The sequence below is a fragment of the Sus scrofa genome, chromosome 1, assembly GCF_000003025.6.
Source record: "Sus scrofa isolate TJ Tabasco breed Duroc chromosome 1, Sscrofa11.1, whole genome shotgun sequence".
Lineage (NCBI taxonomy): Eukaryota > Metazoa > Chordata > Mammalia > Artiodactyla > Suidae > Sus > Sus scrofa.
This window is the reverse complement of record NC_010443.5, coordinates 215,626,351-215,651,831: the sequence shown is the minus strand read 5'-3', so window position 1 is coordinate 215,651,831 and position 25,481 is coordinate 215,626,351. Positions and strand designations below refer to the sequence as shown.

Here is a 25,481-nt window from a genome sequence, read left to right as displayed (position 1 = left end):
GGTGTAGGTCACAAACGTGACTCGGATCCCATGTGGCTGTGGCTATAGCCACAGCACCAATTTGACCCCTAGCCTGGGAACCTCTATATGCCTCAGTGTGGCCCTCAAAAGACAAAAGACAAGAAGAAGAAAAAAAAAAAATCCCTGTATGGAAGGTGGCGAGCATTCACGTGTGTGTGTGTGTGTGTGTGTGTGTGTGTGTGTGTGTGTGTTGGGATGGGATGGGGGTAGGTAGGACATGGATACCCCTAGCATTCATACCCTAATACATTCTTTCTTCTGACTCTTATGCTGTACATTTCCTTAATCCACACCAAACAGCCCAGTTAATTTCAAAAAGAATCAACAACTTTTGTGATCAAGAGAAGGAGCAGGGAAAAACCATAATCACAGTAAAAAGGAAGAAACATGAACTGCTTTACCTTGTCACCCCCACCATTCTTCCAGGCATCATCCTCACCAAGCTTTCCCGGACAGCAAAAAAGGCCGCATGTGGTCCGCCATATCCCAGTGGCACACCAAATCTCTGTGAGCTTCCCAAGGCGATGTCTACCCCAAATTCTCCAGGAGGCTTCAAGATACACAGAGCTAAAAGGTCCGTAGCACAGCAGGCCAAGCTCTAGAAGAGAAACAAGAGAAAATGGACAAGGTTTTTAACCTTCCCTGAGTGCCAGGGTAATAAATTATTCCAATTACAGGCAGACTGGCAGAGTTGGTTTGTATTCTGTTTACTCCTTCATTTGTTTAAAACATTTACTGAGTACCTACTATGTGCCAGGAACTTGAAGAAAGGAGGAAGAGGAGTTCCCATAGTGGCTCAGCAGTTAACAAACACAACTAGTATCCATGAGGACAGGGGACCGATCCCTGGCCTCACTTAGTGGGCTAAGGATCTGGCCTTGCTGTGAGTTGTGGTATAGGTTGCAGATGAGGCTTGCTTGGATCCTGTGTTGCTGTGGCTGTGGTGTAGGCCAGCAGCTTCGGCTCTGATTTGACCTCTAGCCTTGGAATCTCCATATGCCTCGGGTATGGCCCTAAAAAGACAAAAAAAAAAAAAAAAAAAAAAAAAAAAAGGAGGTAAGAAGAAGGCAGTTCTGTCATATCAAGTAACAAATGTGTGGAAATTAAAACACACCTAAAAGAGTAACAATAATAATTCAAAGTTGAGACACACGTCCATGGACCCCCACAAGGAGAGGCTTGCCTACCCCAGCCTGGTGGGCTCTCTCCACGAGTTCTGTAAAGTCTTCCACCTTCCCCTCAGTGTCTGGGTACTGGAACAGCACTCCACTGACATCTTTTCCACTGAAGTCCATTTCATGGGGTAACTTCAGTTCAATGAGGACCCCAGCATACCTGGAAAGACAGAAGACAATAATCATGCTTTTGGTTGACAAGGGAAAATTAAATTACCTACAGTTTCTTTTCAATGATACAGCATTCATATTCTCTGTCCTTCCTGAGTGCCTCACTCCCTCCCCATCCCAACACACACACACACACACACACACATACACACACACTTACACACACACGCTCACACCCTCATCAGACACCCAGCCCTTCAGTGGTAACAGTGCTTTACATCAAATCAAGAGCATCCAACAGCTCGATTTGTTTCTTCCACCCTCATCACCTCCCCTCCCCTTTCAGAACCTGTGCCTGAGAGCAGAAACATGCCCTCGGAGGGCTCAAGAACCAATACTTGTAATTACAGAGCCATCACCACTTTGATTTTGGATAGGTCTTAGGTAAATGGAAAACTTCAGTTAAGACAAGGAAGAAGACCTTCCTTAGGTTCCTAAAACTGGCTAGTTCTTATCTCATGTCAGAAAAACACTTCTGAAGGAATGGGGTCAGGTGAAAGCCTTTTACAAGGAGAAAGCAAATAAACACACCCACAAGTGGTAGTTGTGCTATTTGCTTTATCTGCTTACAGCACTTAAAAAATACAATATGCACCTTTGTTGTACAGCAAAAATTCTCAGAAGAGTATAAACCAACCACAAAAAAACTTAGGGAAAAAAAAAAAACCAATATGCTTTCATCTACACACACTAACCTAGGTATTACATGGATTCCCATGAGCCATGTTTGAAGGGATACATACAAAATCATAATTGTGTGAGAGATCCATTTTTACTCTCTGCTTTTCAAACTTCCCAAAACACTGTTGAAATTATTTTAAAATTCTTAATTTTCTTTTTACAAAAAGAAAACAAAAAACATGGTAACTTAATACAAAGCAAAGGCAACTAAACTCACTGTGTATTTTTCTCTCAAATCTGACACATTTTACTTACCAGTAAGATCAGGGGAAGAAAGTGGGAGGGAAAGTAAAACTCAACAAGCCCATCTTAAACCAGGTTCACCTCCAATCAGTTGGAAATAAGAGGAAGAAACAGCAGAGATGAGCATGATATTATCACCGAATTCAAAATACAAATAAAATTAATTACTTGGCTCGAGTCTGGATGACAGCTATCGTCTGTGGGTGGCAGCGAGGGTCAACAAAAAATTTTCTCCTCTTGTTGTGTCTGTTGAAAAGGAAAATCACATTCCAACATGAACATAAAAGAAATCAGAGTATCTTCTAAGAATGCAAAGCAAAGATAGTACTTAAGTCTGAGCTTAGGAAAAAAAATGAGTCATTAATAACTAATACTGACATTTACTGATTAGAATTCCACTGAAATCCAATTCCCATTCTAAACTCATTTAGCAAAATCAATCTTAAATTGATCTACAGTGGAACAGGATAGAAAGCCCAGAATGAAACCCACACACCTACAGCCAACTCATCTATGACAAAGGAGGCAAGAATATACAATGGAGAAAGGACAGCCCCTTCAATAAGTGGTGCTGGGAAAACTGCACAGCCACATGGAAAAGAATGAAATGAGAACACTCCCTAACACCACACACAAAAATAAACTCCAAATGAATTAAAGACCTAGATATAAGACCAGACACTATAAAACTCTTAGAGGAAAACATAGGCCAAACACTCTCTGACATAAACGACAGCAATATCTTCTCAGATCCACCTCTTAGAGTAATGACAGTAAAAACAAAAATAAACAAATGGGACCTAGTTAAACTTAAGTTTCTGTACAGCAAAGGAACCCTAAACAAAACGAAAAAACAACCCACAGAATGGGAGAAAATCTTTGCAAATGAATCAACTGACAAGGGATTAACCTCCAAAATTTAAAAATACCTTCTGTAGCTCAATACCAAAAAAACAAATGACCCCATCCAAAAATGGGCAGACGAGCTAAACAGACAATTCTCCACAGAAGACATATGGATGGCCAAAAAATACATGAAAAGATGTTCAACATCACTCATTATTAAAGAAATGCAAATCAAAACCACTACGATATACTACCTTACACCAGCCAGAATGGGCATTATCAAAAAGTCTACAAACAACAAGTGCCAAGAAAGAGTTACATGGGCCTTCATGATGTAAATGAAGAACGTTAGAGTTCCTGTAGTGGTTCAGTGGTTAATGAACCTGGATAGTATCCCCAAGGAAGAGGGTTTGATCCTAGGCCTCGATCAGTGGGTTAAGGATTTGGCATTACTGTGAGCTGTGGTGTAAGTCACAGAAGCGGCTCAGATCCCACATTGCTGTGGCTATGCTGTAGGCTGGCAGCTACAGCTCCAATTTGACCCCTAGCCTGAGAAACTTCTTAAGCCAAGAGTGCAGCCCTAAAAAAGACAAAAAAAAAAAAAAAAAGAATCTTGCCAGCCAGTCCTACAAGGATCAACACATTAGACACTGCAGTCACCCAGCTGACTAGGCCCAAAGGCCAAAAACCTCATATCACCAGGGTGGGCAGCTTCCCCAACCAGATAGATGACCACGGACATGAGAATTCTACCAGGAAGGAAGGTAAAGAATGAAAGGCTAGGAGCTGGAGAAAAATTATTATCTAAATGTTAACCAAAGTTAACTGTGACCCAGCAACTCTGCTTCTAGAAATGCATCCTCAGGAAATAACCATAACTTTTGACAAATATTTAACCTAGTGATACACAAAAATTTCATTAATAACAATTTCAATAATTGGGAACCAATAATGTGTAACAATAGAGATGACGTTGTATAAATTATGGAATTTCTGATAGGGATAAGTCCAGTAGTTACACAGGTAGTTGAAGAAGTCCCAGTAGGGGACCACAGATAGAGAAGGAAACCTAGGGAAATTTGGGAGACCACTGTAAAATAATAATCGCTCAAGAAAGCCTTCGAAGAGTTCCTGTCGTGGCACATCCCGAAACAAATCCGACTAGGAACCATAAGGTTGCAGGTTCAATCCCTGGCCTCGCTCAATTGGTTAAGGATCCAGCGTTGCCTTGAGCTGTGGTGTAGGTTGCAAAGGAGGCTCAGATCTGGCATTGCTATGGCTCTGGCGTAGGCCAGATTAAGGCCAGATTAGACCCATAGCCTGGGAACCTGCATATGCCTTGGGTGTGGCCCTAAAAGGACAAAAGACAAAAGAAAAAGAAGGAAAGCCAACAGAATGTCTTGGAATCAAGGAGCCATAAAACCATAAATAAAAGCACTGAGATATGCCTCAGGTCTTTAAATGAAAGATAAAGTGAGGCCTGCATACAAATTCAGCAAGATAATGGTCCTTAGGTACAAGGACAAGAATTTAAGGGAAAGATGACATTCCAAAGTAGGAGACCCTCTTAAGGAAACCTGAGATAATTCAACCTATTTTAGCATTTGTTACCACCCTTCTGATGATCCGAATAAGCACCATCAAATGCTCTCTTAACCCAATGCAAAGGAGGAGCTAGTAATGGAGGCCTGACTTCTACTCCAAGAATGAGGAAGGCCGTCTTTTCCACTTCCATTTTTCTTGGGTGATAAAAATGTAGCCCACCTAATCCTCAGGCAGAGCCTCCTCCCCTGCTTGCTTCTCAAAGGCTCTTATCTTAATAAATAAATTTCTTGCTTATCACGTGGTCTCTTGCTGAATTCCTTCTGTGATAAGATACAGAAAACCTGAGCCTCAGTAAGTCCAGACACCATGTCAGTGATTCTAATTTAAAAAAACTTGGGTTCAAGTCCCAATCTGGGTTTAGGCTGGGTTTGAGTAAGAGGTATTTAGGTTTCACTTCCATGCAAATGAGTAATACCTTGTAGGCAATGAAAGCCATTATTTTAGAAAGTTCACTAAAGAAATGGGAAATGTTCACAACATATCGTTAAATAGAAAAAGAAAGCAAGTTATAGGAGTTCCCGTAGTAGCTCAGTAGAAGCAAATCTGACTCCATGAGGATGCAGGTTTGATCTCTGGCCTTGCTCAATGGGTTAAGGATCCGGCATTGCTGTGAGCTGTGGTGTAAGCCACAAATTCAGCTCAGATCTGGTGTTGCTATGGCTGTAGTATAGGCCATCAGCTACAGCTCTGATTTTACCCCTAGCCTGGGAACCTCCATATATGCCACAGGCGCAGCCCTAAAAAAAAAAGAAAACAAGCTATAAAACATTAAAAACAACCTGAGAAGAATATTCTTCATAAAAGAAGGTTATACATATTTACATACAATATCACAGGTTGCTAGTTACTACTTAGTATCCGTTTTTCCTGTCACCCATAATAATAGAACTCCGATATGTAGGATGCAGCAATGCGCTGTGAACAGAAATTTGCCACTTGCCATCAGCCTCTACATGGAGTAAAACATAAGCCACTGCAGCTGCCAACCTGCAGTGGAGCTCAGAGTGGAGACCAGGAGTGAGGCATTCTATGCTCTGGGAAAACTGGAAGAACACATCTTCAGATAGTTAGATATTTTTAGGAGAAGATTTTATGAGCCCAATTCTTGCATCTCCTCATACCTAGAAAAACACTAAACTCTGTCAATAATGACTGATGTCTGTGACTAGTAGTAACCTTCATGAGACCAGCAGTAAACTTCTGTAAAATGTGTGTATTGGCTGCATGCACCTCCCCCTTCACCTTCATGACATAATCTTGATATTTCCTCTCTCCTCTTTGGGGCAGTATTTCAGAGCTGCCTGGGCTTTTGTTAGTGGGCAAAACAAAAGATGTCATGGTCCTCAGTGACAACAGCCACTCCCAAGGGTGGGCCAGTGAGCCCTGAGGGAACTCAGGGAAGAAACAAAGACTGGCCCACAGCTGAGGTGCAGATCAAAGGAGTGCTTCCAAAAAGCCCAGACCTTCTTCCCACACAAACAAGTTTTCTATAATCTTCTTCCATCAACCCAATTATCTGTAAATCCTTTGTTCCTACTACCTTCCCTTTGTTGCAAAAACTCATATATCCTAGCATCACCCCTCACTTCTTCAGAGGGGTTTCTCAGAGCTACTTGAGATGCTGTCTCCTGTCCTTAAATCCTACTTTCATGCCAAGAAAAACTTAACTCTTAGCTTTCAGGCTGTATTTTTTGGTTGACAGCGCCCATCTGAAAAAAACTGCATTTCCCCTGGTCACTTTTAGGTTAGGGGTGGTCAATGAAGCATAAGTAAAAGTTACTGAGCAGGGGCTTCCGAAAAACTATTTAAGGAGGGCTTATTCAGATAAGAGTACCCTTATCTTCTCCCTGAGAACATATATCATGGCTAAAACTCCAGCAGTCATCTTGTGACCCTGAGGACTGTGGACAAGGACTATTCCCTGCCATTCTGGTAAACAAAGAATGTTTCCCACCATCTCAGTTCTACGAGGATCAAGTCATTGCAAGAGCAGCTGCCCACTGATGGTACACCTTGAAAGGAATTCAAGCTGGAGAAAAACAGGATACTGGTTTGGATACTGGCCCTAAATAGTTAAGATGCATTTCTAAGGAATAATTTCAATGAGCCCAGACTCTTATATCTTCCCATACAATGAAAAGCACTAACGTCATTAACTTGAGATGTCTTTTCTTTGTGACTAGCAGTAACCTTTCTTTTTTTTGGCTGGGCCCGTGGTATGCAGAAGTTCCCAAGCCACAGATCAAACATGAGCCACAGCGGTCACAATGCCAAATCCTTAACCACTAAGCCACCAGGGAATTTCTAGAGGTAATCTTTTAATATCTGACTACATGTTTGTTTTTATTTTTTATTTTTTCCCTCAGCAAACAATCTCCCACATATTCTTGTCCTTCACTAGAGTTCCTCAGAGCTATCTGAGAGACTGCGTCCTGGGCTATCATCCTCAGTAAGATCCCTGAATAAAATTTAACTCATAACTTTTAGATTGTATGTTTTTCTTCAGTCTATAGGATGAAAGCCTCACGCTAAAAATGGCAAAGAGAGAAGAGCACTGGTCCTTTATACCATCTCAGAGTTGCTATAACATTCCTAAACTTAACACTACATATGCGAAGAGCAAAATGTCTTTCTTAACACAATGTTAAATAAACAAGAGCAGCTTTTTAAGGCTCTACTATTTTAGATATTTTTGTTACCTCATCTAACTGGTGGTATAATGATACTGATATGATGTATCTCATACACACAGATATGTGTGTGTGTGTGCATGCGTGGAAGAGCAAGAGAAAGTCACTGAGCACTGTTTGGTTCAGTGGAGCCGCCATCTGTGCAGCAGGAGTGAGACTGGAAGCTGTCCCTCCCCCTCAGGGAACCTCATGCTGGGCCTCTCACCTGTGGCAAAGCTGCATTGCCTCTGCAGCTGCGGTGCCCTCATCCAGCAGGGATGCGTTAGCCGTGTCCATGCCTGTGATGTCACACACCATGGTCTGGTAATTGAGTAAACTCTCCAGTCTTCCCTGAGACACCTCTGGCTGGTAGGGAGTATACTGGGTGATCCTGTAAGGGATGCAAAAGGCTATGTTAAAACTGTGAATCCACTATTCAGAAAAAGTTCATTAAATGCCTTCATTTTAGAATTTAGTTTCTGAAAATTTGCCTCTTGAGAATGATATAATACATCAATAAGCTTACATTTTGTCCTTTGTAAGGCAGCTCAAAATTCATTTATAATATTATCCTTTATTTGGGGATAATCAGAACTTTTCTATCCCTCTAAGATACTTAATCTTAAATTTCTATTTTAACAATCTTATTATATGTTTTATTATAAGCTGTCTCTTAAAATCCACCTGCCTTCCTATGGTATTATAAACAGAATTTAAAAAAAAAAAAAAAAAAGACTCGGAGCTCCCATTGTGGTACAATGCGATGGGAAGCTGCTTGGGAACACTGGGACACCTGTTTGATTCCTCAGCACAGCACAGTGGATCTGGCATTGCTGTGGCTCAGATCTGATCACAGGCCTGGGAGCTCCATATGCCATGGGGAAGCCAAAAATAAAAAAATAGGAGTTCCTGTTGTGGTACAGCAGAGATGAATCTGACTAGTAACTCTGAGGTTGCAGGTTTAATCCCTGGCCTCACTTACTGGGTTAAGGATCTGGCGTTGCCGTGAGCAGTGGTGTAGGTTGCAGACTCAGCTTGGATCTGGCATTGCTGTGGCTGTGGTGTAGGCAGGCAGCTGTAGCTCCAATTTGACCCCTAGCCTAGGAACCTCCATATGCCGTGGGCGATCCCTAAAAAGCAAAAAAAAAAAAAAAAATTAATAAAATAAAATAAAGAATTGTTAAAAAAAAAAAAAAAAACACCTCAATCATGGCTCACAATAGAAAGGCATCCAAGAATCTAATATCTAACACTTAAAATTTTGGATCGGGGGGACTTCCTGTGTGGCTCACAACATAACTACTTGGCGTTGCTTCTACAGTCGCTGTGGCTCGACCTCTAGCTCAGCAACTTTCATATGCTGAAGGTGTGGCCACATGTTTAAAAAAAAAAAATTTTTGGTTTGGGGGAGAGGGGCTTTGTTTATACTAACCAGAAGTTCTGTGTGCTCCTAAAAAATTAATAGAGCTCTATTTAAGAATTTTCATTATGGAGTTCACATTGTGGCCCAGTGGAAACAAATCCGACTGGTATCCATGAAGATGTGGGTTCAATCTCTGGCCTCGCTCAGTGGGTCTGAGATCTCTAGCGTAGCTGTGAGCTGTGGTGTAGGTCACAGAAATGGCTCAGATCCTGAGTTGCTGTGGCTGTGGTGTAGGCCAACAGCTGTAGCTCCAATTCGACCCCTAGCTGGGAACTTCCATATGCCACAGGTGCAGTCCTAAAAAGTAAAAAGAAAAAAAAGAAAGTTACTATCTACTTATAAAGGTTTATAAAGTTAATCCCATAGATATCAAAATTCGAGAATTTAAATGGCTATGAATTCCCTTGTAGTGCAGTGGTTTAAGGATCTTGAATTGTCACTGCAGCATCTTGGGTCGCTGCTATGGCATGGGTATGATCCAGGTGCAGGCAAAAAGAAAAAAAAAAAAATACAAAGGGTTAGAAGGCAGAATATCTTATATCCTCCAGTTGATAGCCAAAAATGTGCCTTTAAGTATGAGTTAATCCTCTTGGTGCCTTCATCCTTTTTTTTCATCCATTCATTTACTCATGCTACAGATATTTACTACAGGCCTACTAAGTGCCAAAAACTATGATAAATTCTGGTGGCATATCATGAGCAAGATGGACAACAGGCCCTGATCTCAAGGAGAATATATTGTAATAGGGGAAAAGACAAAAATAACATAAAATCTGGTGTTCCCTGGTATCTAGTGCTTAAGAATCCAGCATTGTCACTGCTGTGGCACAGGTTTGATCCCTGGCCTGGGAGCTTCTGCATGCTGTGGGTGTGGCCAAAAAAAAAAGAGAAAAGAGTTTCAGCTGTGGTACAGTGGGTTAAGAATCTAACTGCAGCCACTCAAGTCGCTGCAGAGGCCCAAGTTTGATACCTGGCCCAAAGCAGTGGGTTAAAGGATCCGGCGTTGCTGCAGCTGCGGCATGGATCACAGCCACAGCTTGGATTCAACCCAAGGCACAGGAACTTCCATCTGCTATGAGTGCAGCAATAATAAATGAATGAATGAATGAATGAATAAAATAATTTCAGAGGGATGAATATTTTAAAGAAAATAAAATAAGAGGAAAAAGGGTGACTGAGGACTTACTACAAAGCTGATATCTTTTTACCAAGAATAATCCATTCACTCTACCACCAAAGTGTGTCAGACTGGGGCCCATGCTCCCACATGTGATTAACATTGTTTCTCACCTCTCTTGTTTTCATACTTCCAAGCCTGAAGAGTATTAGGAAAAATTGTATTTTATTTTGTTTTCATTTTTTAAACACTTTTTCCTTCCTCTCTTGTTCTGGTAATCATTCAGGATATTTCTACCCATTCCTTCCATTTTTTCTTTTCTGAAGGCTTTGAAATCAATATCTTCTTACCTTTGAGGGGGAGTAGAGTGGGGGAGCTTGACTTACCAAGTGGTGAAATAATTTTCCTGAACTTTCATTGGTTTAGTAGTGTATGTGTGTGTTTATATAGCACAGTACATTTTTGCTTCAATTAATTCCTTGAACAGCCTGGCTTAGCAACTGTAAATCAGTTTGCCACATTCTAAGTGGGTGGTGAACTGGAATAAATGAGGCACACAATACATAATGTAGACAAAGCAGAAAGGGAATCTGAGCAGAAATGGGGTCACACAAAAGGCAAAGACAAGGGTAACTGTGACCTCAGATCAGATAAGATCTTCATACATAGCATAGTCTGCCACTGCGAAGACATATACTTAGATTGCCTGGCTAACATGAAATTCTTTTTAGTTACAATCATTTTTTGACATATAGACAGACACACAAATTTATACACAAGCATACACATGTATCAGCTAGCCCATCTAAAGAATGGAAGTTTCAGTATGTCCATAAAGATAGACAAAGAACATCCAATAGGAAGAGAGAGAGAAAGATGCTCCAAAGAATCCACTGAAAGGAGATCGATTAAATAAATTGGACAACTGCATATAATACTATGGATTGTGAAAATGAGGTGTCAGCATTTCCTGACATAGAAGATGCTCATGACATATTCATTTTTAAAGTAAAATATAAAATACCACAATTTCACTTTTGTAAAAACATGGAAGCAAAATGTAAACAGTGGTTTTCTGTGAGTAATGAGATTAACTGTACTTTTTACTTTCTTTTATTGTATGTTATAAATATTAAAGATATAGGCTGACATTTACTAACCATCTTCTGTCATATCAGGAACACATTCACAATCTTTTGCTGATTATGTTACGTATGCTCATTGTAAAAAGTTGGAAAACTGAAACAACTACTGAGAAAATAAAATCACCCATACTCTCCAAACTCCGAGATAACAACAGTTAACATTTACATTTCTTTTCAATTTTTTTCTTTTTCTGTCCATTTTTCTATTGTGTTGCCTGCCCCATTTCTTATTGTGTCTTTTCTTTACACATTCTTTTTTTCCCTGTTTTATTGAAGTATAACTAACAAAACTGTATATATTAAAAATGTACCGGAGCTACTGTCTTGGCACAGTGGAAATGAATCCATTTGGGAACCATGAAGTTGCAGGTTCAATCTATGGCCTCACTCAATGGGTTAAGGATTCAGCATTGCCATGAGCTGTGGTGTAGGTTGCAACACGGCTCGGATCTGGTGTTGCTGTGGCTCTGGCGTAGGCCAGCAGCAACAACTCTGCATTGAACCCTAGCCTGGGAACCTCCATATGCTGCGTGCAGGTGCAGCCCTAAAAAGGACAAACGACAGGAAAAAAAAAAAAAAGTGTATAACATGATGTCTTGATATATGCATACTTTGTGAAATGATTATCACAATCGGGTTAATTAATTTCAGTATTTTTGAGAACACCATATTTACATTTCAAAGTAAGATTATATTCTATATAAAGATTTTTGTTTTGTTCTGTTTTGTTTTGCCTTTTTGCCATTTTTTGGGCCGCTCCCGCGGCATATGGAGGTTCTCAGGCTAGGGGTTGAATCAGATCTGCAGCCGCTGGCCTACCCCACAGCCACAGCAACTCGGGATCTGAGCCACGTCCACAACCTACACCACAGCTCATGGCAATACCAAATGCTTAACCCACTGAGCAAGGCCAGGGATCAAATCCACAACCTCATGGTTCCTAGTCAGATTTGTTAACCGCTGAGCCATGACGGGAACTCCAATATTCCATATAAAGTTTTATCTCTATTTTTGTTCTGTTAATATTATTTTATGGACTTTTTTTTTTTTTTATAGCTGCATTGAGCAGCAACTTGATGTGGAAACTCAGTTCCTGACCAGAGATTGAATTCAGGCTAGTGATAAAAGCACTGATTCCTAATCACTAGACCACTAGAGAACATTTTTGTTTTTTGCTTTTTTTCTTTTTTTTTGGCCTTGCCCACAGCATGTTGAAGTTCCTGGGGCAGAGGTGGAACCTGAGCCACAGCAGTGACAATGCCAAATCCCTAACCACTAAGCCACCTGGGAACTCCTCTAACTGTAAATATTATTCAGAAATATGTATTTAATTGCTATGTGGCATTAAATGATTTATCAAAATTTTTTCAACAAGTGCCCTCAAGTTGAAGATTACTTTTGGTTTCTTTTTTTCTTTCTTCTTCTTTTTTTTTTTAATGGCTGCCCCTGCAGCATAAGGAAGTTCGAGGCTAGGGGTCAAATTGGAGCTGTAGCTGCCAGGCTATGCCACAGCCATAGCAATTCCAGATCTGAGTCACATCTGCAACCTATACCACAGCTTGTGGCAACGACAAATCCTTAATCCAGTAATCGAGGCCAGGGATGGAACTGGCATCCTCATGGATACTAGTTGATTCTTAACCCACTGAGCCACAATGGGAATTCCAGTTTTAAATATTAGAAAGATCATATAATTTTATATTCCCTTAAGTAGTGGTTTCTGCATGCTAAGAATTAAGAAGCCCTGGGTGTCACACATGGGGCATCCCCAGCCCCATGGAGGAATGGACACTTCACCTCATCGAGCATCCAGGGCTGGAGAGGTGCCTTTTTATGGAATGCACAGCCCCTAGCCTTGTCAAGGACCAACTGTTTGATGAGTTACGAGTCAAGGATAGTAAGTCAGCTACAACCTTGACTGTATTTTTCTATACAAGATCCATGGAATCAGCCATTTGGTACCCGTTCCATTACATGCATGTTGCTTTGTTTTTCCTTCACTGGGTAAATAAAGCCAAGCTGTCTTTTAAAAAAAAAAAGCAGCAGCAGCCCTGGGTGTCAACCTAAATTCTCTAATTTATTACCTGTGGCTTAGGAACAAGTCACTAAACTTTTCCCCACCAGATTTCCCTTGGCCATGAATGGAGATAACATCATCTATATTAGATATTATCTTAACACTCAAATCCAGTTAATATACATAAAGCATTTTGGAAATGGTAAAGTCCTTCCCAAATGCTGGTTGTTTTTTGAAAATTTTATCCTCTGTTCTGGCCTCTAATTTTTAAAAAACACTCATAGACATCTCCCAAAGGGTTTATTCACTGTTCTATTCAGATATTTTTAGATATTTTCACTCAACAATTTTTTTCTGGAAATTCATCACATCCCAGGTTGGCCTCTCATTACCTATATTTCCTCCAACAAGATCATCAAACAAGATAGTTTCTCTTCTTGAGTTATGCTATTCCTTCAAAAATACTCTGATTATGCCATTTCCCAAGGTAAAAATTTCAGATATTTTTAGCCCCAAATAATGACCACTTGTGCTATATTCGTTCGAGCATCATATATCCACTCCTTTCTTTGTTGCCTTACAAGCCTAGGGCAGTGCTTAAAATAGGAAATTACCAAGTATTTCTGGTGCAAACATGCACATTTGACTTTCTTGGTCAAATGAGGATGGCTCCCCAATTACCGGCAAGAAAAAGCCTCTAACTTCCCAAGCAGAGTCCTTCATACCTGAGCCCATATCATGCTATTCCTTCCATCACAGACTCTAGGATTTAATATCCCCCCTCCCTTACTCAGCCTTTCTCTCCTTGCTCTAAGCCCAAGCTTAGGTAGATGCTAATTAGCACTGCTAAAAGCAAAGAGCTTTAAAACTGTTTTCTTGCAAAGATGACAAATACACAATCCTACTTTTTTTGGTAAACTTTTTTATAGTCTACATGTTGTTCTTTATGCTACTAAACAGGCATAAATGAGCTCAAAAATCATCTATTAAAAGACTTGGATCGGTGAGTCTCAAGCCTAGAGATACTAAATAAATTCTGATTTCAGAAGAAAAATGCTAGCACATGGCACACCATCCTGGTTAAAAGGGCTTAGCTGCCTTAGGCAAAACAGTGATAAAGAAAATGTTTGTGATCTGCAATTTCTATGTTCCAATTGATATTTAACTCAATTGACTTTTCTAGATATATTTTAATATTAAAAAGCGAAAAGTATCTGTATGTTCACGAAGGCATTCTGTCCTGCCCAAAAAGGATGACTGATATATTTAACAGGGCATTAATATTTATTACAAAACAATCAGGATTCTCCATGATTTTGAGCAAAAAAGAGGGAGGTAATGGTGCGGAGATGTGGGGGGGAGGGAGGCCGCAACCGGAGATTCTCTCATTTTAATCCCAGTGCCAATATTACAAAAAACAGAAATGGTCACAAAGAAAATGTTAAGTTTTGATATTAGTTAATGGATGTTATCAGCAATAGAAAAATCTGGAAAAGTCGATCCCATAAAATATATTCTAGGTCTGATGTAAATTTTCTTGTAAGAGTCCAAATGTTTGTATTCTCTAGAGGCTATGTTACCCATTTATTTTCACCTCACGTCACGGGAATTTGTTGGTTCCATCCCTATGGCAACCATTCAGAAGGGCGATAATGTGACGTCTACCCAGCCTCATGTGCACAGCCCTCCCTATCAGGGCTGGAAAGGGGTAGTATCACCCTGTTTGCAGATCAGCTTTCCGAGAATGCAAAGGAACAAAACTTAAAATGCATCCAAAAAACAGGACTGAAAGGCAAAAAACAACACTGTCTCTCTCTCTCTCAAAATGCTGGCGACTCCTAAAGTAAACGAACACATCCGCTCACAGCCAGGAAGCAATATGGTGACTGTTCTGTGCTGCCACAAGAGCGAAGACCGCTGGCCAGTATTCAGACAGCTGAAATGCTGCAGTCCATTCATGTGCTTTTGAGGCTTGTTTTGTAAGGAGGAGAGACAGGCCATTTGCCTTTGAAATCAAATGTACCACCCAAACTTTTACCAATACTCCAGTGTAAAAGGAAACCCTCAGCAATACGTTTACATACATGCGCATGCACACACACACACACACACACACACACACACACACACACAGAGCAAATAAACCAGTTCTTTGACAGTTCATTCCTGTTCTCTTATTAATAAAGAAATGAAGGAGATCCTGTCGTGGCTCAGCAGTTAGTGTCCTACCAGGAGGACGTAGGTTCGATCCCAGGCCTCACTCAGTGGGTTAAGGATCCGGTGTTGCCCTGAGCTGTGGTGTAGGTCACAGACACGGCTGAGATCTTGCACTGCTGTGGCTGTGGTGTAGCCCGGCAGCTACAGCTCTGATTGGACCCCTAGCCTGGGAACCTCTGTATGCCACTGGTGCAGCTCTAAAAAGACAAAAAAAAAAAAAAAAAAAGACCAAAAAATAAAAGAAATGAAGCATATTGAGAGTTCTCATCGTGACTCAGTGGGTTAAGAATCTGACTAGTATCCATGAGGATATGGGTTCAATCCCTGCCTTGCTCGGTGGGTTAAAGTATCCACTGTTGCTGCAAACTCTGACATAGGTCCCAGACTTCGACTGGATCTTGAGTTTTTGTGGCTGTGGTGTAGGCTGTGGTGTAGGCTGGCTGCTGCAGCTCCAATTTGACCCCTAGCCTCGGAACTTCCATATGCCCCAGGTTCAGTCCTAAGAAAAAAAAAAAAAAAAAAAAAAAAGAAGAAGAAATGAAGCATATTGAAACCAAAAGCCCACAGATCTGGCTCCTTTAATAAAAGGAATCACTTAGTATAGGATAAACACCTACACCAACCAGGACAACCTTCGAACTTACACAGAAGTGGACAAAAGATGCAAAGGCACTGTGCTTCCCACCCAGTCTAACCTATACCCTGAGCTACACATAGGCCTTTGTCCACGGACCTACAGGTCAGGGCTTGAGGCACCAGAAGAGGGCCCACTGCACTGATGGCCTGACACATATTCACTCATTCGCAGACTCAAACACATGGAAACCAGCTATTTTTGCTGGTTGTGAGGGGCAGAGAGCAAGTTCATATATGGTGAAGAGTCAAAACAGTACGTATATCCCTGGTACTAAGAGCATTTTGTACAAAGTTAAAACCTAGGTAGGGTATCAGGTTTACTCCCTAAAATGCTAAAATTGTCAATGATTGTATTCTTAGATGTGGCTGCATATTTCTCTCTGTGTGTGTGTGTGTTAGAGGTAACTAGATATTTTAGAGAGAATAAGGGGGTGGGGAGGGGAATGAGCAGGGACTCAGTAGAGTGTGGGAAATTAAAATTTACAAAAACTGGGAAGGATAGGGATGGTCCACATGAAACCCATCCAAGTTTGGTAACTGGCACTCATAGATGTTAGGCCCCTCCTCAACCACAGACAGTGGGAGCTAGGGACCCCATCTTCAGGCGTTGACTGGAACACACAGTAAATTTGGGGGGCAGCTTTGAATTTTCTTAGGTAGGCACTTACCTCCTTTTCAAGATTAAAAAAAAGGGACTAATAGATGTCTCAATAGTCTGCCATAGGATGGCAGATGGAGAGCTTCTTTTATAAGGCTATTTTACTGAAATGAAAATTCTGGTCACTCAACTCAAATTAACTGACAAAATTTTACTAAATAAGACGTATTTTTTTTTTTTAAGATGCAAAGTGTTCAGCAAATGTTTTAAGATTTATTTCTGTGGAGCATGTACTTAGTTTTTTTTTTCTCTCAATGAATTTATTACATTTATAGTTGCACAATGATCATCACAAAGCATATACTTAGTTTTTCAAAAAATTTGTGAACTTTGTGTGCTTTCCCATAGGGAGGTCCACCTTCCCTTCACTGAAGTTTATTTTTCTCTATACACAACCTAAAAGCCTCTGTATCTTGCTATCTTTGAATTGCAGAGGTAATCACTTATTCTGTTCTTGCATAATAATGGTCCCACTAAAAATTAAATTTACCTCATGCACCAATTAACTAAAAAAACACCTATGAATTACCATCACCTTCCCAAGCGTGGTTTGTTTCTACACTAGAAATGCTAAGTGCAGACATTCCTTTGGAGATAACCTTATCAACTACAATGAAGTCTGAATTCAAAGATGCTGGTGTATACAATGGCACCAATCCAGAAACAAGAGAAAGAAAGGCCCAAGGGCCCCCCCGTATTTCTTCCTCCACAGTCAAACAATATTTCCCAGTGGGCAAAACAAGCAGATGCCTCGATCTACTCTTAGGCACCTTTGAAGCCATGGTCTCTGCCTGCCAAGGATTTTCCAAAGGTGTTTTCTTGTTTAGTACATAACCGGAATGTGAACCTCTGTTTCCTCTTTCTATCAGACAGCAAACAGAAATGGAAAAGCAAAACTGCATGGAAGTTTTCCTTAAGTGCAGAAAAAAACATTTTTATTTTGTGCCATCGGTGGCAGCCAGAGTGAGTAGGGACAGGGGCACACCTCACTCCACCTCCAGAGGACAAGGTCACCTGACAGGTGAGGTGAGGGTAGAACAAGTACCTGAGCCCTAACAGCTCAGCTTCTCTGATTGTTTCTAGAAGAGCCTGTACACACAGAACACACGTGGTTCTTTCTCTACAAGGTACTAAGTAATAAAGCTGATATTTTCATCTCCATTTACCTGATACAGTTGGTTGTGAACCCAGAATATTGGTTGGGGATTGCGGGAGTACAGTAACCTGTCACTTCTAAAATCCTGACAAAAGACAATGGACCAAGATTCTGACTCACTGAGTAAGCTCAGACATAGCCTAAAATCCCAATGGCTCCAAAGAATTAAGCCCTGAATCTGGACACCTGCTGGTTTGATGTCTTGTTCAAATACGCTCAATGAGAACAAACATGAAGTCAGAGAGACAAAGAGATGACCAGCATCCATGATTTTAGGCTATAGATTATTTTATGGGAATGAAAGTGAAAAGAAGTTTCTATTTCTTTTATATTTGAGTAAGAAAATCTCCCAAGCCAGAGAAAGTCAGGTAGAGACAACACTAGAGTATAGGCATCGATGGACATGTTCTGAGGTTCTGGGGGTGGGAGGTGAGCAAGTTGGGCCATGGGAAGAGTCATGCAAATCAAATCACAGCACTCCTATTTTTCCTCAAGAAATACATTACCATCCTGAATTCTCCAGTAAGTTCCGCAAAATTGTCTGTGGCACTGAGCAGTTATAATAGCCCATGCCAATATATGATCTCCAGATCTGGTTCTTGCTGGAAATGGCATGCAGAGTTGCAAGGATCTCATTTTCACCTGATTGTGAGAAAGAGAGAAACATTACAAAGTGAAAATGTTTCAAGAGAGTTCTAATTATAAAGACCTAGATTTGTTGGAGTATTTATATGAGAACAGCTATACGGAAATATAAGAATCTTCCTCCCAACAACACTATGTACTAGATACAGAAATCTGAAAAATCCCAAAACAGCATTCAGTTACTCAAGGTTGGGTCCTCATAATTTAGGGGAGGGGGGGTGCTCTTCTTTCCTTGGCTTTGTTTGTCAGAATTTCCCAATTATTTTTTTTATGGCCACACCCAAAACATATGGAAGCTCCTGGGTCGGGGACTGAATTCAAGCTACAGCTTGGACCTACGCCACAGCTTCAGCAACGCAGAATCCTTTAACCTACTGTGCCTGAGTGGGGATAGAACTGGTACCTCCTCATTTGGATTCTTAACCCATTGCTCTATGGAGGGAACTCCAGGAATTTCCCAACTTTAACACTTGCCGCATTCCAGGTTTCTTCTGTTCCTTTCACATTTATGCTTCATTTGTAGCAAATAAAAATTCTGCTCTTAATAAAACTGATTTCCCCTTTAAATTGCCTTATACCAGGGAGTTCCCTTCGTGGTTCCCGACTAGGATCCATGAGGATATGGGTTTGATTCCTGGCCTCGCTCAGTGGGTTAAAGGATCTGGCATTGCCATGAGCTGTGGTGTAGGTTATGGATGTGGCTCAGATCTGGCATTTATGTGGCTGTGGTGTGGGCTGGCAGCTGTAGCTCTGATTCGACCCCTAGCCTAGGAACTTCCAAATGCCGTGAGTTTGGCCCTTAAAATAAATAAATAAATAAATAAATAAATAAATAAATAGCCTTATACCAGTAGTTGGCGTGTCTTAAATAACACATGACCCACATTTTCTCTAAAATTGTCCCACTAACTCTTAACACCTTTTTTTTTTTTTTTTTTTGGTCTTTTTAGGGCTGCACCCACCATAGAATAAGTTTCCAGGCTAGGGGTCAAATTGGAGCAGTAGCTGCTGGCCTTTACCACAGCCACAGCAATGCCAGATCTGAGCCACATCCGTGACCTACACTATACCACAGCTTGTGGCAATGCCAGATCCTTTAACCCACTGAGTGAGGCCAGGGATCAAACATGCATCCGCATGGGTACTAGTCAGGTTCTTAACCAGCTGAGACCCTCTGACACTTTTTCCTTTATGTCTCTGAAATGGCTACTTATAAAAGGCCCTTTACCCAACCAAGAAAATATCATTTATAAAAACTAAATAAAGAACTACCATATGACCCAGCAATCCCACTCCTAGGCATACATCTGGACAAAACTTTCCTTGAAAAAGATATATGCACCTGTATGTTCATTGCAACACTATTCACAATAGCCAAGACATGGAAACAATCTAAATGTCCATTGACAGATGAATGGATCAAGAAGATGTGGTATAGGAGTTCAGGTCCTGGGGCAGTGGAAAGGAATCCAACTAGGAATCATGAGGTTGTGGGTTTGATCCTTGGCCTCACTCAGGGGGTTAAGGATCCAGCATTGCCATGAACTGTGATGTAGTTTGCAGACATGGCTCAGATGTGGCATTGCTGTGGCTGTGACTATGGCCGGCAGCTTTCGCTCCAATTAGGCCCCTAGCCTGGGAACCTCCATATGCAAGGGTAAGGCCCTAAAAAAAAAAAAAAAAAAAAAAAAGGTATATATACACAATGGAATACTACTCAGCCATAAAAAAGAACAAAATAATGCCATTTGCTGCAATATGGATGCAACTAGAGACTCTCATACTGAGTGAAGTAAGTCAGAGAAAGACAAATACCATATGATATCACTTATATGTGGAATCTAATCTATGGCACGAATGAACCTTTCCACAGAAAAGAAATTCATGGACTTGGAGAACAGACTTGTGGTTGCCAAGGGGGGGTGGGGAGTAGGATGGACTGGGAGTCTGGGGTTAATAGATGCAAACTATTGCATTTGGAGTGGATAAGCAATTAGGTCCTACTGTATAGCACAGTGACTATATCTAGTCTCATGATGGAACATGATGGATGATAATGTGAGAAAAAAAGTGTATATATGTGTGACTGGGTCACTTTGCTATACAGTAGAAACTGAAAGAACACTGTAAACCAACTATAATGGAAAAAATAAAAATCATTAAAAAAAGAAAATACCAGTTATAATAAAAAACCCACATGCAGTTTTAACCAGTATTCCCATTAGGGCACTAAGGTAATTAAATAAGAATTATAACAGTTATCAGATGCAGGTGAGACCCTATTTGGTGGTCATTCATATAATGACAAAATGATAATAGCATCTGACATTTTGAACAGTTACTGTTTAACAAATGCTTTCTACACAGCTTTGGAAAATGAGTCTTAAAGAGGATCACTCACCTAATGCTGTACAGCTTTAAATTAAAGGGTTACAACTCAGCCTAACTCCAGCTTCCACACTTTCCCCACTGGGCCAAATTCAGACCTGCTACAGGTACAGCCCTTATACTGAAAGATACTTTCTAGCTACGAATTACCTTACATGGTTCTCTCTTTGCCTTTTGACACATAGTTAGATAATGCTAGTAAGATTTACCTGAAATTTATTAACTACTCAGGAAAATCTCTGCGCCCTTTAAGATCAGGGACTGAGTCACTAAATTTTGGAACTGATTGATTTTATTCTTAAAAATCTAGGTATAGCAATCTCTAAGATGACAAGCTGGCTAAGAAGATGCTTCACAATGTTGTAACCCTACTGAACCCTATATGGCTATTCTCATTAATCTCTCTTTATCCTCAATGAAAACACTTTCACCTTCCATCCTACCCTCCCACTCTTCACGGGAAATAAATTCACAAGAGATGTGTCATTTTGCCAGACCAGGTTAACAAAAGAGAGGAATACATATCAATTTATAAGTATCAGTTTCATGAGTAAATATAATCCAGCTACCAATCTTGCCTTCTTTCCATCGGAAGTTTAGGAAATATTACTGTAAGTACAATAAGACAATATCTGAGGAGATATACAAGTATAGCAACCTTAGGAACAATCATGCAAGAAATCTAATCACTTCCCAAAAGTCTTCGTAGGGCAGAGTGATTAAGAAGCCCAGTAGGAGGAGGGATTAATTAGCAGTGCCTGGCAGGCACCCAATTCAGCAAGACCAGCTTCAATTAAGATCCTTTGCAAAAGGGATATTACGCCATGAGAACAAAAGGTCCAGCTCTCAAATGAGAACAGTCTTTAAAGGGTTTGTCTGTCAAATCAAGAGTTTAAACTTGGAGAGTCATAGAATGTCAAGTAATATGATTTTTTTTCTACATTATAGAAAAATAATTTTATTGGTAGTATAGATAAGTCAGAGAGGAGACTCTGGAAACAGGGAGATATGGTAAGAAGCCAGCACAATAATCCAGGAAGGAGATGGGCCAGGGAGTGTGGTAGGTTAAACTGTATCCTCTAAAAAGATATATTGAAGTCCTAACTCCAGGTCCTAAGTCCTAAACAAGTACATAAAACATCAGTGGCTGGGAATTCCCATTGTGGCTCAGTGGGTTAAGAACCTGACATAGCATCTGTGAGGATGCAGGTTCTGTCTCTGGCCTCGTTCAGTGGGTTAAGGATCTGACATTGCTACAAGCTTCTGTGTAGCTCACAAATACGGCTCAGATCTAGTGTTGCTATGGCTGTGGTGTAAGACAGCAACTGCAACTCTGATTCAACCTCCAGCCTGGGAACTTCCATATGCCATAGGTGCAGCCATAAAAAGGAAAAAAAACCCATCATTGTCTGCTACAAGGGATGCTGATATGTATCTGGAGACCCTCAACTCTCAACTAGAATGCTGGAGAAATCTGATTTTTGCTTTGCAAGAAAGCTCATTCTCTCCCACCTCCAAGCAGGGCTGAGGAGAGAGTTCAATGAGAGAGCTTCAAATAGCACCCAGTTCATTTCTTGTCCATTCAGCAGCCTCCTGCCACCCATGCCCTGGTCCTGTCCTGCTCATGTGCCTTCACTACCCTAGCCCAGATAGGAACCCAGTGGCACATCCCACATGAGTTCAGGGTCTCCAGATATATCTCAGCACCCCCATAGTTGCCAATGTCTTACACACTTGGATAAAACACTTGAAAAATTTTAAAGGCCAATTAACATAAATGAAGAGCAAAATTATAGGTAAGAACCAGAAGCATAAAAATGTTCAAACTTGGAACACACAAGTTTTTAATTCTATAACAGATATACTCTAGTCTCTACAGGACCAAAATTCCCAAGCACCTGTGGGCTCTGCCCCTACCCGGTTTTGGACTAATATGAATAAAACAGGTCCTTCAGAATTCACAGCTTCCAAATTTGTGGATTTTGACTAAACAAGAATAAAAAATAATTCAAAAAATTTTTCAGAAAGTTCCCAAAAGCGAAACTTGAATTTGCCATGTATTGGCAAATATTTGCATATCATTTATATCATATTTACAACTATTTATATAACATTTACATTGTACTAGATATTACAAGTAATTTGGAGATGACAAAGTATATGGGGAGAATTATATAGGCTATATGCAAATACTACATGATTTTATATAAGGGACCTGAGTATCAAGGACTTTGATATCTGTGTGCAGGGGGGTGAGGTGTGGTGGTCCTGAAACCCATCCCTCCTGGATAATGAGGGACAACTGTATTCTCTGGCCCTCATCATAGCTTGGTTTTTATGATCAATTTTATAGTTTATTGGGAACAAAGTGAGTTAATAGAATGAGTAGTCCTCTGTACACCAAGCTAATGGGCACTCAAGAGCCATCGAGAGTAGGGTAGGTACTTGGTCATGCTTCTGAAAGTTAGAATGGTCTGAGAAACCTTTATCATTCACTCATGCATGCTCATCATGATCAGACTACCCAGCTAGAAGCCAAGACAGTGTCTTGAAGAACAGAGAGTTATACTGCTTTTTACTGTGATAAAATCAAGACTTCACCTAGGGAGTTCCCGTCGTGGCGCAGTGGTTAACGAATCCGACTAGGAACCATGAGGTTGCGGGTTCGGTCCCTGCCCTTGCTCAGTGGGTTAACGATCTGGCGTTGCCGTGAGCTGTGGTGTAGGTTGCAGACGCGGCTCGGATCCCGCGTTGCTGTGGCTCTGGCGTAGGCCGGTGGCTACAGCTCCGATTCAACCCCTAGCCTGGGAATCTCCATATGCCGAGGGAGCGGCCCAAGAAATAGCAACAACAACAACAAAAGACAAAAGACAAAAGACAAAAAAAAAAAAAAGACTTCACCTAGGGATTATCGTACGAAGTGAAGTAAGTCAAAGACAAATATCCTATGATATCACTTAGATGTGGAATCTAAAAAAAACGATATAGGAGTTCCCGTCATGGCACAGTGGAAACAAATCTGACTAGGAACTATGAGGTTTCGGGTTCAATCCCAGGCCTTTCTCAGTGGGTTAAGGATCTGGCATTGCCGTGAGCTGTGGTGTAGGTCACAGATGCGGCTCAGATCTGGAGATGCTGTGGCTCTGGTGTAGGCCAGCAGCTACAGCTCCGATTGGATCCCTAGCCTGGGAACCTCCATATTCTGCAGGCATAGCCCTAAAAAGCAGGAAAAAAAAAAAAAAAAAAAAAAAAAGAACACTTCCCAAACAGAACTTAGTGAGTGTCTGTATTATTTCAAATGCTTGTTCACTGGTCACTATTTCTCATACCTACTAATGAAATCTCACTTTGGCCTAATCAGCAGAAGAAACAACTCAGTGCATTTAGAAGGCTAGTTTGAGTTACTATGTTAAATGAGGCCAAGATCCAATGGACATGTAGAAAAGGGGAGAAAAGGGAAAAGTCCACAATCAGTAGTTTATCACTGAATCTATCTGAAATTGAACATAGCAGAATCAGTCTCTAAGAACAAGCTTTGGGGCATGACTGGCCTAAATAAAAGGCCAAATCCTAACCATGTAATGCCACCACTGTACTTAACCATAGATTTAGATTCTTTTCTCCCTTGGAAAAGAATTTTTCTTTCCTTTTTTTTTTTTTTTTTTTTTTTTTTTGGTCTTTTTAGGGCCAAACCCATAGCATATAGAAGTTCCCAGGCTAGGGATAGAATCTGAGTTATAGCTGCTGGCCTATGCCACAGGCAGAGAAACACAGGATCCAAACCTCACAGCAACGTTGGATCCTTAACACACTGAGCAAGGCAAGGGATTGAACTTGTGTCCTCATGGATACTAGATGGTTTGTTAAACACTGAGTCACGATGGGAACTCCAAGATTTCTTTCAAGGGGAAATTGTGTGGGATCCTAAAGTCTAAAGTGGCAGCCTTTTTCACCCCATACTAGTAAGAGAAGCATTTTCAAAAAGCACTTGTGTCAGAATTCTGTTGTGGTGCAGTGGAAACAAATCTGAATAGTATCCACAAGGATTCGGGTTCAATCCCTGGCTTCATTCAGTGAGCCGGGGATCTGGCATTGCTGTGAGCTGTGGTGTAGGTCACAGATGTGGCTTGGATCCCACGTTGCTGTGGCTGTGCTGTAGGCGGGCAGCTGCAGCTCTGATTCGACCCCTAGCCTGGGAACTCCCATATACCACAGGCACAGCCCTAAAAAGAAAAACAAACAAACAAAACACTTAGAGACAACCTATCATTCTCCAGATGCTTCCTACAGCCTCACAGAGCAGCCAGATCTGTACCCTACTGTGCCTCCCGGTCATCAAAGTCCTCAACTCTTCAGCAATCTAAGCCTAAGTTCTTTTCTTACAGAATAAATGCCTGCTTCTGACCTTGTTTATTCCTCTCCCTCAGAGTGTTGCATAATGCCCTGGTCCTACTGTACTGAGAACCCTTCTCTAAGAATCCACAGGTGGGTCTCAAACTGTTCCTGCTTCTCAGAATCCAGATGGAATGCTTCCTCCTTACATAATTCCACTAAAGGGCATTTAAAACAGTCACTCACTTGCACCTAAAATGTCAAGAGCTTTGTACCCAAATATACTCTCTAATAGTAACAAGCCGATTTAGCTATTAAATGTCTAGGCCTTGATTT

General features: G+C 40.9%; 1 protein-coding gene across 1 annotated transcript in view; it reads right to left on the bottom strand.

Annotated features, from left to right (window-relative positions):
* Positions 1-25,481, bottom strand: part of GLDC (glycine decarboxylase) — a 106,209-nt gene that overhangs the window by 63,231 nt on the left and 17,497 nt on the right. The window contains exons 3-7 of the mRNA XM_021063878.1: positions 18,287-18,422; positions 7,638-7,802; positions 2,460-2,537; positions 1,209-1,356; positions 423-619 (exon numbers count right to left, since the gene is read on the bottom strand). Of these exons, the coding sequence (XP_020919537.1) occupies positions 423-619; positions 1,209-1,356; positions 2,460-2,537; positions 7,638-7,802; positions 18,287-18,422 (724 nt within the window). The remainder of the gene's footprint in view (positions 1-422; positions 620-1,208; positions 1,357-2,459; positions 2,538-7,637; positions 7,803-18,286; positions 18,423-25,481) is intronic.